The sequence below is a fragment of the Trachemys scripta genome, chromosome 16, assembly GCF_013100865.1.
Source record: "Trachemys scripta elegans isolate TJP31775 chromosome 16, CAS_Tse_1.0, whole genome shotgun sequence".
Lineage (NCBI taxonomy): Eukaryota > Metazoa > Chordata > Testudines > Emydidae > Trachemys > Trachemys scripta.
In genome coordinates this window covers 4,288,692-4,304,874 of record NC_048313.1, presented here as the reverse complement: position 1 = coordinate 4,304,874, position 16,183 = coordinate 4,288,692, and the positions used below count along the sequence as shown (strand labels likewise).

General features: G+C 60.2%; 1 protein-coding gene across 1 annotated transcript; it reads left to right on the top strand.

The window, feature by feature from the left end:
* The first annotated feature begins 2,525 nt into the window (after nucleotides 1-2,525).
* Nucleotides 2,526-15,951, top strand: LOC117888740 (synaptosomal-associated protein 25-like). The gene is made up of 8 exons (XM_034792411.1): nucleotides 2,526-2,611; nucleotides 8,779-8,931; nucleotides 10,800-10,841; nucleotides 11,512-11,560; nucleotides 12,547-12,664; nucleotides 13,079-13,213; nucleotides 13,827-13,971; nucleotides 14,978-15,951. Exons 2-8 carry the CDS (start codon nucleotides 8,860-8,862, stop codon nucleotides 15,044-15,046), a joined length of 630 nt encoding a protein of 209 aa, XP_034648302.1. The 5' UTR covers nucleotides 2,526-2,611; nucleotides 8,779-8,859; the 3' UTR covers nucleotides 15,047-15,951.
* The last annotated feature ends 232 nt before the right edge of the window (nucleotides 15,952-16,183 follow it).

The following is a 16,183-nucleotide window of genomic DNA, read 5'->3' as shown; positions in this document are numbered from 1 at the left end:
GTGGGATACCTGGTGCAGAACAGCCATCAGGTTCCACCCCAGAGATGGCAGCATTTCATTGGTGGTTGAGTGAGGCCCTGGGGAGGGAGGTCTGGAAAACATTCCTCATTGGAGGTGGGGGGAAGGTGCTAGATAACAAGCAGGTATAGCGCTACAGGTAAGGGTTAGGGAGGGGGAGATGGTCCTGTCTCTCCCCAGATGCAGCACGGCCTAGTGGCTAGGGTGGCAGACTAGGGCCCAGGAGATGTGGGGTCTGTTTCTGTCTCTGCTGTCCCCCTGCTGGGGGACTGGCTTCAAATCACTTCTCTCTGCATCTGTTTCCTCTCCCATCGTCTGTGAATTGAGGCTGGAAGCCCTTCAGGACCGGAGCTGTCTCTCGCTAGGGGTTTGTGCGGGGCCTAGCACACTGGAACCTGGGCTTGAGGTACTATTGCGACACGCAGTGATTGCTTGCCTGCCTCAGTTTCCCCGTCTGTAAAATGGGGATCATATTTCTTTGTCAGCTGTGTGGGGCAGTGTCCATCTTTTGTACAGCACCTGACACAAGGAGGGGGGGGGGCTGGCTCTGGACTGGGGCACCTTGATGCTACCGCAGTGCATGTAATAGCAATACAAAAAGTCCAGTGCCTAGCCCCATGGGACGCTGGTCCACGCCTCAGCCTGCCAGCTACCATGGTGCACAGAATAGCATTCCTCTCCCGGGGTGGGGTGAGAATGAATTAGTGTATACAGTGCATTGCACATCGCATGATCCTAAGTGTGAAGCTACAACCCACTTCAAACTGTTATTCTCCTGAGCAATTGCCCGTGTCCCCACCCCTCCTTTTGCCCCATTCTCTGGGGCAGGTGCAGGGTCAGGGCTTAAGGCATAAAGCAACTCTCCAGTGATCTGTGAACTGAATGACCTCGGCACACCCAGCGCGTAGAGGAACCGGTTCGGTCGGGGCCCCGAGCAGCGTGGCCACAGTTTAGTGGGCAGGCTGGGACATGTGGGGCTGCCTGGGTCACACCTGCTGCATAACAGTTGTTGTTCGCAGTTCAGCAGGCATCCCCGTGCGACTGTTAGGCCTTGGGGGAGGAAAGTGCTCGGCTTATTGTATCCACCGCCTGTTACCTTCTCTCCTGTGGGCTCCCCACAGCCCCTCACCCCACCTGAGGCCGGCCCAGAGCCCCTGGCTGTTAGCACCATGGTGTCCGGGCTCCCAGCCTCCCTACTCTAACCACTAGACCCCATTCCCCAGCTCGGGGCAGAACCCCGAAGTCCTGGCTCCCAGTTCCCCCCTGCTCTAATCACTAGGCCCACCCGCCCTTCCGAGAGCTGGGCATGGAACCCAGGAGTCCTGACTCCCAGCCCACCTGCCTAACCACTGGAACCCCGCCCACAGCTGAGAGTAGAACCCAGGAGTCCTGACTCCCGGCCCCAGGGGTACTGGAATGCTTTTTACAGGGGGGGTGCTGAAAGCCAATGAAACCGTAAAGCTCCGTTTTTACCTGCCCCCTACCCCCTGGAGCTGGGACCAGGAGCAGAGCAGTGGCTCTGGGAGGGGGGAACAGACAGGGGCAAGGGGGCAGAGACTGGGGACACCGCTGGGGGCAGGGGTGGAGCCCCAGGTGCGGGGCCGGCAGCCGGAGCCCCGTGTAAAACCTGGGGGTGCTGCAGCAACCCCCCGCCCTCCTACTTCCTGCGTCTATGCCCAGTCCCTGCCCCCTGTTCTAGCCACAAGACCCCACTGCCCTCCCAAAGCTGGGAGACGAACCCAGGAGTCCTGACTCACTGCCTGCTTAAGACAGCCACGCTGTGTACGTAGCCCGGCCTGAGGCCCTATTACAAAGGGCCCTGTCATGCTGTGGCTGGTGCAGAGTCACGGGTGAGAGCAAAAAGGTACAGGGCTCTGCCCGCCATCCCAACAGCCTGGCCCGTCAACTCAGCCCCGCCCTGGCCCCTGGCGGACTCCATCGCCCCCTGCTGGATTATCCTCAGTCAGGCAGCTCCCCGCCAAGGACCAGTCCAAGCCACGACCCTTCTCCTCCTCAGGGGCGTTGGATTGAAAGGGCACGAGCGAGTCCGGATGCCACGTCCCTGCCAGGCTGCCCAGTGGGCTCCCATGAGTGCGGCCCAGATTGCCGGCAGGCCAGGTTGCCTGGGTTACAAAGAGGCCCACGTTACCAGGCTAGGTCACCAAGGTGCCCAGGTTGCCTGGTGTCAGGCCCGGTGGTTCAGGTTACCATGCCAAATTGCCCGGGTTGCAGTACCAAGCTGCCCAGGTTATCATGCAAGTTGCCAGGCATGTTGCCCAGGTTACCATGCCAAGTCGCCATCTCCAGCCTCCCTGCTCCCCAGCTAACGTCAGAGGCTGGAGGTTGCCCCTGGTAACAGCATCCTCAGGTGGGTGGGTGGGTACCAGCCTCAGGCTCTTAACCCACCCTGCCCCGACCCCCTTTTGCTGGCAGCCAATGGGAAAGCATCCTGAGCTGCCAATCAGGCCAACTGTCCAATGGGGACAACCCTAGAGGTGGGGCCAAACCCCCCACCCCTCTCCCAGAGGAGCAGAAGCTCTGAGCTGCTGCGACTAGACGCAGAACAGGGATCCTGGAAGCGAACTAGCAACAGGTAAGTGGGGAGGGAGCCCCTCCTCTGGGGCGGGGGCTGCAGGGGGATGGGGATCTCCCAGCCCTAGGGATGGGGGCGGGTCTGTAGAGGGAAGGCTGGATGGGGCAGTGGGAGGGGATCAGGGCAAGGGGTGGAGGGTCTCGGGAGGAGGGTCTGGATAGGAGGATGGAGAAAGGAGGGTGTGGTCTGGAGAGAATTGGGGTGTCTAGAAAGGGGAGATGGGGGACTGTAGGGAGTTCTGGGGGAGGCTTCGGGGGGCCTGGGCAGATGGGGTCCATGAAGATTCCAGACAGAGTGGGCGGGGGTCTGAAGGGTGGGGCAGTCTGTGGCTGGCAGGAGGGAGGGGGGCTGGTCAACCTCTCTCTCCACCCCCCTCCCAGCCTCACACGTCCATCTGGATCATTCCTCTGGGCTGGTCCTTTTCAGCCCCTGTACATTTGTGTTGCTATTAGGTGTCTTATGGTAGCACCTTGGCATCCCAGTATTGGATCAGGCCCCCCTTATGCCAGGCGCTGTACAGACCCAGAACAAAAAGACGATCCCAACATAAATACTATCACGTAGCGCTTTCCTGTTGACGATTCCCATTTGCACTGTCATGTCTGGACGGGATCAAATCTGTCCCACAGGGTCATTTTGAAGTTCCCGAATGGACGTGTTTGGAATTGTTATTCCGTGAACAGGTTCGAATGTTCGGTTTTGGGGACACAGCCCGGATTTCCCGTGGGCAGGGCAGTCCCATGTGCTTCCCCAGCTCCTGATCCTGCCGTGGGGCCAGCACCCCCCACTCACTCCGCCTGCGGCTCGCTGATTTCAGCAGGAGCGGAGGGGCTCTCAGCGCCACCCAGGAGGCAGTTGGAACTAGTTAGAGCAGGGGGGACTTGGCACGCAACAGGATCAAACCCTAAATGTGGCCACCTACAAAGGAGCTGGCTTTCCATCTGGCTACGCGTGAAATGGACCCGTGTTGCCGGCTGGGAGCCGGTCTGTGGGGCTGGGAGATGGACCCCGGAGAGAGGGAGTAACTTGCCCAAGGTTATGCAATGAATCAGTGGCAGAGCTGGAACCAGGCCCTTTGCCCTGGTCCTTCCTGGGTCCTAATGTTGTGTGGGAATCATAGGTGCGGTCTGGCCAAAGCACAGGGCGGCCCAGCTAAATTTCAGGTCTGGGGTTTACAAGGGTGGTTTCCTTAGTTTGCAGATCTGAGTAGTGGTCAGAGCAGGGTGGGGGGACTGGGAGTCAGGACTCCTAGGATCTACCCCCAACTCTGGGAGGGGAGTGGTGTCTACTGGTTAGAACAGGCGACTGGGAGCCAGGACTCCTGGGTTCTTTCCTCAGCTCTGGGAGGGGAGGGGTGGTCTGTGAATTAGAGCAGGGGGGACTGGGACTCATGTTCTATTCCTCAGCACTGCCACTGGCTGGCTGTGACCTTCCCCGTCACTCTGTGCCTCAGTTTCCCTCCCTGTAAAATGGGGATAATGATCCTTCACAGGAGATTCAGAAACATCTCTAAAGCGTTCTGAGATCCCTGGATGATGGTCTCTGAGTCGCCGTACGACGGATAATGTGTTCAGCGGAAGTTACAGTGCAGGGGAGTTTAGAACCACAGCGAGTCAGTGCCCTGCGCTGGCGCCGCTCATCCAAAGAGCGCTGAGCTCCTCCCGGCTCTGCCCAGTGCTATACTCCCCATGTTACAGATGGGGAAACTGAGGCGCAGAGCGTGGCAGGGACTTGCCCAAGGTCACCCAGTGAATCTGTGTGGGAGCTGGAAGGAGAATCCGGGACTCCTGGGAGTACTGACTCTAAGCCCCTCTCCCGCCCACACTTGCTCATCTATAATGATGAGCTCTCCCCACATGTAGTGCTCCTGCCCTGCTCCCCACAGCGCCTCCTGCTGGGAGAACCTTTGCATAAGGTTCACTGCCTCTAATTAGGCGTCATTTGAAGCAGCTCCGTTGGATTGTGGAAGGAGCGAAATTGAGCTCCAAGCCACCCTAAAAATGCCCCTTTGGGGTCCCCTATTTACACCCCGAGATTCCGTGGACTCCCTTTATAACTCAGGAGACACCCACATGCTGGGGGGGGAGGGGAAGAAGGGACACGGTCCTGTCCCATCACCGGTGACAGGGTGGGGGGTCCCATCTGAGGGTCCTGCTGCCGCGGAGAGGTAGATCCTGGCTCGTAGTAGGGAGCGAGGGAGGTCTGCCTGGTAGGAGGGGATTGATCCGGGGATGGGATGGAGGCGGGATCTCATCAAGGGTTAATCGACCCCGGGCTGCAGGCCGGTCCGTCCCCGCCTCACGCAGAGCTGGGGTGTTTATTATTTTCCTGGCAATCAGCCAGTGGAGGGGCGCTTGGCTGGTGCTCCGGCTCACGTCCCCAGAGAGCAGACAGCGCATCAGGTGGTTGAGTCATTGCCGGAAGTTGAGGCCTGGCCCTCACGCCTCGGGGCTGCGGTTGAGTCTGTTGCTCTTGCTGTGACGGCGGAAAGCGCCCAGATGCTATGGGGATGGGCAGCAGCGGCATAACACACTAAGACCGATGCTCTTGTCCCTTCACTGTAAGGATCTCTCTCAGCGCTTCAGCCTCCCCTGCCCTTCCTCTCAGGAGGGCCGTAGGAGCCCTGTTTTCCAGCTGGGGAAACCGAGGCACAAGGAAAGGCTGGGATTTGCCTGAAAGGTCACACAGCATGTCAGTGGCAGAGGCAGGAACTGAGTGCAGTCATCGTGAGTCCATGTCCACCCCGTCCTCACTGCTCTAACCGCTAGGCGCCACTCTGTGGCCTATGTCTTGCTCCTACCTGCTTGAACCATTAGGCAAAACTCCCTGTCCAAATGGGGAACAGGACCGGGGAGTCCCTGCTGAGCTCCCCCACCCTGCTCCCTGTGACACAGCGCCCCCTAGCACCACACAGGGGCTGGCACGGAGAGGGGAGAGCGCCCCCTACTGAGCCCCCACCCTGCTCCCTGTGGCACAGCGCCCCCTTGCACCGCACAGGGGCTGGCACGGAGAGGGGAGAGCGCCCCCTACTGAGCCCCCACCCTGCTCCCTGCGGCACAGCGCCCCCTAGCGTCACATTGTGGTCAGCACTGACTGTGAGGAGAGACGTATCAGAGGGGGAGCCGTGTTAGTCTGGGTCTGTAAAAAGCAACAGAGGGTCCTGTGGCACCTTCTAGACTAACAGACGTATTGGAGCATAAGCTTTCGTGGGTGAATCCCCACTTCGTCAGATGCATGTGAGGAGAGAGCGCCCCCTACTGAGCTCCCATCCCCGCTCCCTGCGGCACAGCGCCCCCTAGTGCCCCATTGGGCTCAGTACCGCGAAGGAAGAGCGCCCCCTCTTGATACACCCGCGTCACTGTTTGCAGCAAGGGGCTTCCCGGGCAGATGTGAGGATGCCTTTCTCCAGGCGCTGCCTCCGCTCCATATTCCCTGGCCTGTAGTAATCCCGCCGGGGAGGCACAGCCCCTGGGCTGACACCCCCTGTCATCCTGCCCCACCTCCTCTCCCGGCACCAGCCGCAGAGCCCTCATTAGGAGGCAGCGGATTGCAGCTGCTCGCTTGTTGTGCGCTGCGAGGTGTGCAAACAGCTTCTGTGGCGCTGGTCGGCCCCCCCACCTCCCCAGCGAGGCACGTTAAAAATAGCCTGTCACTGGTTCCCCCTGCCACCCAGGAAAGGGGGCGTGTTGTGGCTGTGAGTGGGGAGGGTATTTGGCAAATCTCTCTCCATACATTGGCAGAGGCAAAGTAACACCTGAGCATCTTGGCATAACAGGAGGCCGTAGGGGAACGGATTTAGATCTAGCAGCGAGGCGGCAGGGGGCTGGGGTTCTGGCCTGGTTCTGACCCATGTCAGTGTTGTGGGTTTGGCCCTAGCGGTGCCGGGGGCTGCGTCGGGGGGGGGGGGGTGGGGGGGGGGGTTGAAACAGACAGGGGCGAAAATCTGATCAGGGACAACGAAAGACAAATACAGAGGGAGTGTGAAAGGCGCGCTGAGGAACGATGGGACGCGGGAGATCTGGAGGCAATTCCTCGCTCTTCCCCAGACTCCCTCGGTGACCACGGACCAGTCGCTGCGGTGCTCTGTGCCTCGGTTTACCCATCTGTAAAATGAGGAAAACAGCCCTTCCTTTGTCTGTTTAGCTCTTTGGGGCAGGGACTGTCTTTCGCTCTGTCTGTGCAGTGCCCGGCTCAATGGGACCCTGTTCGCGGTTGGGGTCTGTGCAGCGCCCGGCACAACAGGGGCCCTGATCTCGGTCGGGGTCTGTGCAGCGCCTGGCACAATGGGTCTTGATCCCTGATCAGGGCATCTAGATGCTAGCTGAACAGAGTCAAAACCCATCTAACCTGGTCTCCCGTCTCCGACAACTCCCAGCACTGGCTGCAACAGAGGAAAGGGTCAGAACCCAGCAGTAGCAGACGTGGGACAGTCTGCCCCTCACCCCGACCTCTCACAAAGATCAGCAGAAATCCTGAAGCGGGAGGTTTCTCTCCCTGTCTGGATTTACCCCTTCCCAATGAATTGTTTCCAGATAAGGAACAGAACCAAACTCAAATTCAACTCTTTATGGTTGGAGCCTTCCAGTGAATTCCGGGGCGGGCTGTGAAGGACACCGTGAGAGAGAGAATTAAAGAGTTGATTTAAAATAAAAATCACGAGTGAAAGCAAACAGCCCTTACAATCGAACCAGCCCCTGCGTGGATACTCACCGTCATCGGTCCCAGTCCGTGAAGAATGGACCGAAAATCCTCTTGCTAACAGCACCCCTGTTCGACGAGTGCCCTGCTCGAAAACCAGGGTAGTGCCTTTCCCTAGCCAATTATAACAACACCCCTTCATGAATTAAACCTGCCTTTGACCCAGTCTGTATTTTGGCAGCCGTATTGAAGCCGGGCCCCCAAATATTGCCTACTTCTTTATTGGCTGTCGTCCAACATCGTTTGAATTCTCGTTTGTGTCGATGCAAATGCTGCAGTTGCTACTGTTCCGAGACACCCCCGGATTTCCCCTCAACCCCCGGGCAGAAACGCCCCCCCCCCCCCCCACAGGTCACGTCTTGCCTCGCTTCTATTAACCCCTCTTGTTCACACTTAGCTTTAATAATATGGAGCCCAAAGGCCTGCTCTGTACTTGCATTTCAGCACGTTTGCAATTAGCAGACGCCTACGCCATTTTATAGGGACAGTCCCGATTTGGGGTCTTTTTCTTATATAGGCTCCTATTACCCCCCCACCCCCTGTCCCGATTTTTCACACTTGCTGTCTGGTCACCCTATAGGAGGCCTCAACTCTCCTTCCCCGGCAGATTCTTGTTCTCCGTATCAAAGTCCGACCCCTTTTTGACTCTTGCCCGTGTGACGCTGGGTTGTCGGCAGCGGGGCTGGGACCTGCGACTTCTGGATCTTAATGCGTGAGCCGCTCCATCTCCTGTCTGAGCTAAAAGTCCCTGCTCACTTAAGTAAGGCTCCAGCAGGCTCAATCGCCTGCATGTGGCCACCACTAGAGGGCGACCGAGCGCCACCCAGAGGCGGTGTTGGTTGCATTAAGTTCCCATCCTCAGCGTCATCCAGTGGCAGTGAGTTCCACAGGCAGATGTCTCGTGTGGAAAAGCATTTCCTGGTGTTGGGTTTGAATCCCCACATTAGTTCCATCACCTGTCGCTGAGTGATGAGACGGGGGGGTCCCTGCCCAAGCTCCCTTCTCTCTCCTGGGCACAGTATATCTCATGTCCCCTCCTATTCACGCCTCTCTAATGTAACACTCCCAGTCATTTCAGTCTCTCGTCATATGTTTTTCCCCCCCGATCTTTCTCCATCTGTCTGTGACCCCCCCTCCATCCCTCCCAACCCAGCACTCCCCTCCATCCTTCCAGGGACCCCCTTTCTCCCCCCCAACACCTCCGATCACTCTTCATCTATCCATCCAGGACACACCTCCCCTCCATAAATAAATGCCAGTCCCTTCTAGCCCTAGACACTGTGCTGAGCTCACCAACCAATAGGATTCGTATACAAACCCTGGTGGAGAGTTGCCCCATGGCCTAGGGGATTTAGACACCTCCAGCATGGGTGACGTGTCTAAGCCCCCCAGGCTGGAAATCTCAGCCTTCGTCTGCCACTTGCAGGGCTCTGGACACAAGTGTAGCTGCTTTACGTTGCCCCCTGCAGGTGATCCGGGAGAGGCCGTAAGCGGAGCCCGTCCCCTGTGAGTTCCCGAAGGCACTCGCCCTCCGCCGGGGAGCCTGCAGGATGGCAGCCAACGGCACAGTGGGGCCCGAGTCGCAGGAGATGCAGCGCCGCGTGGATCAGATCACAGATGAGGTGAGCAGGGACGAGGGTGCTGGGGCCAGCTCTAGCATCCCAGAGCGCCTGGCGTGTGAATACTGCGGAAACTGAGGCACCGAGAGAGGAAGTGACTTGGGCAAGGCCAGACTGCAAGTCAGTGGCAGAGTCCCGACTCCAGCCTGCCTGCTCTAACCACTAGCCCCCGCTCCCCTTGCAGAGCTGGGGAGAGAACCCAGGCATCCTGACTCCAGCCTGCCTGCTCTAACCACTAGCCCCCGCTCCCCTTGCAGAGCTGGGGAGAGAACCCAGGCATCCTGACTCCAGCCTGCCTGCTCTAACCCACTAGCCCCCGTTCCCCTCCCAGAGCTGGGGAGAGAACCCAGGAGTCCTGACTCCAGCCTGCCTGTTCTAACCCACTAGCCCCCGTTCCCCTCCCAGAGCAGGGGAGAGAACCCAGGCATCCTGACTCCAGCCTGCCTGTTCTAACCCACTAGTCCCTGCTCCCCTCCCAGAGCTGGGGAGAGAACCCAGAAGTCCTGACTCCAGCCTGCCTGCTCTAACCACTAGCCCCCGCTCCCCTTGCAGAGCTGGGGAGAGAACCCAGTAGTCCTGACTCCCAGGTCCCTCGCCCCACCCACGGGCAAATGCTCCCACCTAGGGGAACAGGGGAAGGATGGGTCCAGAGAGAACAAAGGGATCTGAACTGCCTTGCGGGGACTAGAGCGAGGCCCAGGTGGAGGGGAAGGAAATCCCGGCCCCTGCCCCTGATGGCGACTGCTGGGGTGAAAATGGCAACTGGGGAGGTGGCAGCTCCTGAACCGGGCGCTTAGTCACTGGGAACCGAGCTCCCGAGCCCCTGCGGAGCAGAGAATACGGCGGTCACTGAAAGGCCATTGGGAAGCAGCTGGTGACTGCGAGCCTTGTTCCCCTTTCAGCCGGGCTCCGCCCAGCAGGTGGTGAATTTATCCCCTCCCAGGGCACACAGAGGGCAGCGGATGGGCCGGGCAGGAGCCAAGGGATTTGGGGGCTGCCCCACGGCAGGAGAACCGCTGGCAGGGAGCTCATTTTAGGGGGCCCAGGAGGGGACAGATTCAGTGAGCGCAGGGCAGACACCTCTCTGGGTCTCTCAATGCAAAGCCCACATGGGCAGTAACAGCCACACAATGGGGATCAGGGCCCTGTCGTGCTGGGCGCCATCCAACCACACGGTGACCGAGATCAGGGCCCCGTCGGGCCGGGCGCTGCCCAGACACACAGTGACCGAGATCAGGGCCCCGTTGTGCCGGGCGCCGCCCAGACCCACATTGACCGAGATCAGGGCCCCGTCGGGCCGGGCGCTGCCCAGACACACAGTGACCGAGATCAGGGCCCCGTCGGGCCAGGCGCTGCCCAGACACACAGTGACCGAGATCAGGGCCCCGTCGGGCCGGGTGCCGCCCAGACACATCACAAGGACCTAGAGAGCTTTCAGTGTAAATAGACAGGAGAAGGATTATCATCCATTTTTTACAGGTGGGGAAACTGAGGCACACTCACTCACCCAAGGTCTTGTGGGGAGTTGGTGGCTGAGACAGAAATCAAACCCAGATCCCCTGAGTCCCAGCGTAACATCGTAACCACGAGGTTGGCGGGCCAGCCTGCCTCCCCTCCATAACATCCCCCCCACTGCACCCCACCCCACGTGCTCTTCTCTAGCTACTTTCATTCTGCAGAGCATTTTCAGGAGAGCTCATGCAGGGAAGGCGCTTTCTGCAAGAAGGCTTGCGGTGGTTTTGCTGCGCTGTTGAAGGGCCGTGCCCCAGAGGTAGCTGCACTTCAGTCACCTGCCCCGTATGCAGCACTGAGCTCCTCAGTGGGGGCTGCGTTTCTTGTACCAACACCCTGTTCTCTGTTCTCCCCTGCAGTCGCTGGAGAGCACCCGTCGGATGCTGCATATGGTGGAAGAGGTAAGAACTGAGGCAGGACCCCAGGGGTGATGGGGGGTGGTCCCTTGGCACCCCCTTTAATACAGAGATGTGCAGCAGCTGATAGCAAAGGCAGCTGTCCCTTGGGGCTGGTAAACTGGAGTCCCAGTTGGAACTGATCAGGGCACTGCTGTGGGGAAGCTCACAGCATCAGAGAGCTCAGCCAGGAACAGGAAGGGCTCTCTTGTGGGGAAGTTCACTGCACCAGAGTCTTCAGCCTGGTATTGGCAGGGCACTGCTGTAGGGAAGCTCACAGCTGTGGAATCCCTGGCTGGGCACTGTTGTGGGGAAGCTCACAGCACTGGAATTCCTGGCAGGGCACTGCTGTGGGGAAGCTCACAGCACCAGAGTCCCTGGCTGGGCACTTTTGTGGGAAGCTCACAGCACCAGAGTCCCTGACTGGGCACTGCTGTGGGGAAGCTCCCAGCATTGGCGTTCCTGGTAGGGCACTGCTGCGGGGAAGCTCACAGCACCAGAGTCCCTGGCTGGGCACTGCTGTGGGGAAGCTCCCAGCATTAGCATTCCTGGCAGGGCACTGCTGTGGGGAAGCTCACAGCCTCTGGCATCAGGGCGCTGTTCTGAGGTTGGTGTCACAGTGGTTGGGCCGGGGTTTGCTAACACTGCCCCCCCCTTACCTCCTCTTCCATCGCAGAGCAAAGACGCTGGGATCCAGATCTTGGTGATGCTGGATGAACAGGGAGGTGAGGAAGAGGCTGGGTGGGGGGGTGGCGGGAGGAGCAGGACACAGCCAGCGTGTGCCTGGGAGGGGGGGACACTCCCAGACCCCCCCCTCAATCAGGTCACTCCTGTCACAGACCCGCCCGGTTGGATCAGCACCGGCTCCAGCTTAAGGCTGGGTCCCCCTGAGTTCTGCTGGACCCAGGTTCCTGAGACCCCGCTGCCCCCACTCCCAGCCCTTGGCTGTGCGGCTCCCATGGGCGTTGGGGGGGGGGGACCAGCTCTAGGGGAGGGGCTGAGCTGGCTCATCACATGAGAGAGCAGGGTGGGACCCAGCTCCAATATCACCCCCCCTCCTGTAACTCACAGCCATGGTGACTGGAGTCCAAGGACACTGCTGTGTGGAAGCTCACAGCACTGAATTCTCAGTGCGGGTGGGAGGGGCGCTCTCCATTGGCTCCCCATTGCCCCCCCATTACTCTCATCTGGGAGGAGCGAACCCCAACCCCGTAGCTTATTTGTACCTGGGGGTGAACCTCAAGACCTGAACCCCCCTGGTACCCCCAACTCCCCCATTACCCCACCTTGGGTTCATGCATCCTGAGACAGCCCCGGGCTCCTCCTACCTGGGGGCAGGTCCAGGTGAAGACTCAATCCATTGCCAACCTAGAGCCTGCCCCCCCCCCCAGGCTCCCCCATAGACTCCCCCAGCCCTACGGCCTCATCTGCCTCCCCAACACCCTGCCCCATAGACTCCCCCAGCCCTACGGCTTCATCTGCCTCCCCAACACCCTGCCCCATGGATTCGCCCAGTCCTATGTCCTCATCTGCTCTCCCACTGTCCCCCAGCCTTACGGCCTCATCTGCCCCCCAACACCCTGCCCCATGGACTCCTCCAGCTCTATGGCCTCATCTGCCCCCCAACACCCTGCCCCACAGACTCCCCCAGCCCTACGGCCTCTCTGCCCCCCTGGCCCCAGCACTCACCTGCCCCTCACCCCCTCTCCAGAACAGCTGGACCGGATTGACGAGGGGCTGGACCAGATCAACCAGGACATGAAGGAGGCGGAGAAGAACCTGACAGACATGGCCAAGTGCTGCGGCATCTGCGTCTGCCCCTGTGCCAAGTAGGTGCCCCCCCCGCCCCCCGCCTGGAAGGGGAGATACCCCTGTGATCTGCTGCCCCATCACCTCCGCCCTGCCGGTCCCAGCCCCATGTGACAACGCAGCCTCCCCACACCCCTGCATCTCAGGGCGCCAGGGGGGCATGGGACAGCCCTGTGGGATCAGACCCCAGTTGGGTTTGGGGGGCTGCCCCGTGGGATCTGATCCCAGCCAGGTTTTGGGGGGCAGCCCTGTGGGATCAGACTCCATCTGGGTTTGGGGGCAGCCCTGTGGGACCAGACCCCGGCCGGGTTTTGGGGGGCTGCCCTGTGGGATCTGACCCCAGCCAGGGAAAAGGGGGCACCTGGCTGCCCTGGTTGGGGTCAGACCCCCCAGGCCTAGGTCTCACCGGCTCCCCCCATCCTTGTTTTACGGAGGCTGAAGAACATCAAGGCCAGTGAGGCGTACAAGGCGGTCTGGGGCAACACCCAGGACGGGGTGGTCTCCACGCAGCCCTCGCGGGTGGCAGACGAAAGGGAACAGATGGTCATGAGCGGCGACTACATCCACAGGTAGGACCAGCAGGACCCGCCCCCAGGCACCTCCAGGGGGCTGAGCCCAGCTGGGCCCCCTTGGGCTGGGAGCCCATCGGCTGGTGTCCCACTGGAAGGCAAGGGAGTGGGGTGGGTGGCTCAGGAAGAGGTACTCTCGCTGGGGGAGACCCCAAACCCCTTAGGTTATTTGCATCTGGGGGGGGGCCTCACGACCTGACCCCCCCCACCCCAGGTTCTTGAGACAGTCCGGTGGGGTTCTGGACCATCAGAGACTCGATGCTTCAGCGTGGTGTTAGGGGGCAGGATGGGGGGCTCAGTAGGGGGTGCTCTCCTCTCAAAGTTGGTGCTGGCCTCGATGGAGAGGGGCTCGGAAAAGATGGCCTGGCTGGGGAGCGGTCCTGAATGGGGACGGAGCGGGAATCCAAGGTCTAATAAAGCCCATAGAGATGCAGTCGCTGGCTAAACCTCGCCCCCTAGTGGCTGCAGCCTGCATAGAGGATAACAGCCTGCTACTGCCCCCTCGCAGAGGGATCTACTCCCTTAGCCCAGGCGGCAGAGAGGTTGGTGCGGTTAGTGCTTAGGGTCAGAGCAGGACGCTCCCCACCTTACGGGGAGGGGCTGGATCTTCCAGAATAACGAATGACGCGCGGGAGGACGAGATGGAGGAGAACCTGGTGCAGGTGGGAAGCATCCTGGGCAACTTGAAGAGCATGGCGCTGGACGTGGGCAACGAGATCGACATCCAGAACAAGCAGGTGGAAAAGATCATGGAGAAGGTGAGCGCCGCGCGGCCACACGCCCGCCTGGAGACGCAGCCTTTGGGCAGGAGCCCGGTTGCCTGCAGGGGGCGACAAAGGAGTGGGATGCTGGAGGGGGCTGCCCCGTGGGATCTGACCCCAGCCAGGTTTTGGGGGGCAGCCCTGTGGGACCAGACCCCAGCTGGGTTTTGGGGGGCTGGAGATGGGACAGTGTCTGGCCCCCACTAAGGAGCCAGGCTGAGAACCCCCCTGCAGCTCGGTTCACTGCTCGGCCGCCAGCTGCTCCCCGGCCCAAGGAGGGTGGGCACGCTCACCCGGTGCCACGCGCTTGTGAATCGTGCGCTGCATCCCGCGCCAGCTGGCGGATAATGGCCCGGCTACTGCTGCTGGCCGAAGGAGTGACTCCCTCCTTGAATTCAAGGTGCAGAGAAAGGCTGCTAGGAGCATGGGGGGAAGGGAGGAGTCGAGCCCGGCAAAACGCAGGCCGAGCGGGGAGCTGAGGGCTGTCTAGAAATACCCCAGGAAGATAAGGTCTGGAAGCTAAAGGCACCAGAAGAAATGGGATGAAATTGGGCTGTGATTGGCTGAGGCTGGAGATTAGAAGCAGGTTTCTAAGCACCAGAGGGTGGAGGGTTTGGGACAGTAGAAGGGCTGGGGGCTGGGGGGGGGCAAACAACAAAACTGGGTCAAAGATGGAGCGTGATCTGTGTCTGACGGGATCAGCAGGGGATGGGATTGGAGGACCCAGCGACCCCTTTCCGGGGCCATGTTCAAGTGGGAGAGGGCTGGGCTGGGCTTCTGAGCGGGGGCGTCCTGGGTTCGAAACCCCCTGGCGGCGGCTAGCGAGGGGGTAGGCCCAGCGCTCCCAGGTTATCCCCGCCCGCCTGCTCGGGAACTAGGTTCTTAGGTTGCTGTGGGTGGGTTTGCAGCCCCTAACAGGGAGCCGTGGCCTCCCGAGTTGTCTCCTCCCCTCCACCTGGATCAGGGCATGAGCCCGTTCCACCGCCGCCTCCTCTCCCCGCAGGTCACCGTGAACGAAGATCGCATCCAAGAAGCCAACACCCGGGCCAAGAAGATTCTAAAAAATGCCTGAGACGCCGCGCCACGTGCTGTCCCGCTTCGCTGCCCCCCTACCCCGGCTCCCGGTCGCAGCTGTCCGTCCGTCTGTCCGTCCCTGCTGTCCAACCTGCCCTGGAGTCTCTGGCGCCGTGCGTTAGGTGGAGCCGCGGATGTTCGGGGGCGGGCGTAGGGTGTGTGCACTGCCATTGCACTTAGCGGATAACAGCCTTACTATTGCAGCCAGCTAGGGGAGCTCCTCCTGTAGCTCCAGTGGGAGAGGGCTGTCCCTGGGTGCTGAAGGTAGTAGGCTTAGTGGCAGGTGGGGGGACGGAGTATGCTACAGACACGGTGGCTCCCTGTGTTGTGGGGGGAAGGGATCTTTATATCCTCTTGGGGGTACACATGTGACCCCCCCCACCCACTGTAGGAAAGGCAGACCCCTGTGCATCATGCCCCAGTGCAGTGACTCAGAAGGAGGAAGCGGCCCTGAACTTTCTCCCAGTCGGGGGGAATTTTTGGAGCGCGGCGTGTGGATATTTGGCTCTATTTTCAAACGGCCACAGCCCTGCCTCCCATGGGACCCTAATCTCCCCCACCCCTCCTCTTGTGATTGGGTCCTCATGCCCCGCACCCGCTCCTGCCACCCATGCCCCTACCCTGGAGGCTCCTCCCCCTGGCTGAGATGGGTTTTCCCAGGGGCAGGTAATGAGTGCTGGGGGAGGGCCAGTCAGCTGTGGGATTGGGCAGGACTCTGCCGTCTGGAGAGAAATGGGGGTAGGGGAGGGGGTGAGAGGGAGACAGGGATTTTCTTGTGTGTTATCCCAGCCAACTTTGGGTTCTGAGCAGCCTATGATTTTATGAAGCATGTTAACCTGTGGAACTCCATGCCACAAGATATTAATAATCCCTAGATCTCAAAGCACTTTACAAAGGGGCGTGGTAGTGTCAGTATCACTATCTCCATTTTACAGATGTGGAAACTGAGGCATAGAGAAGGGAAGTGATTTGCCCAAGCTCACCCAGCAGGCCAGTGGCAGAGCTGGGAATAGATCCCAGGTCTCCTGAGTCCCACTCCAGTGCTCTATCCACTAGGCCACGCTGTTCTGAAGAAAGCCCATATATCAACTGACACAAATGCTTCAGTAGCTAAATGAAGCCAAACAGGATTGAT

Coding starts and splice junctions, on each gene's coding strand:
- LOC117888740 (XM_034792411.1), top strand. CDS start 8,860: ATGGCAGCCAACGGCACAGTGGGGCCCGAGTCGCAGGAGATGCAGCGC. Junction 8,932..10,799: donor TGGATCAGATCACAGATGAG/GTGAGCAGGGAC, acceptor TCTCCCCTGCAG/TCGCTGGAGAGCACCCGTCG. Junction 11,561..12,546: donor GATGCTGGATGAACAGGGAG/GTGAGGAAGAGG, acceptor CCCCCTCTCCAG/AACAGCTGGACCGGATTGAC.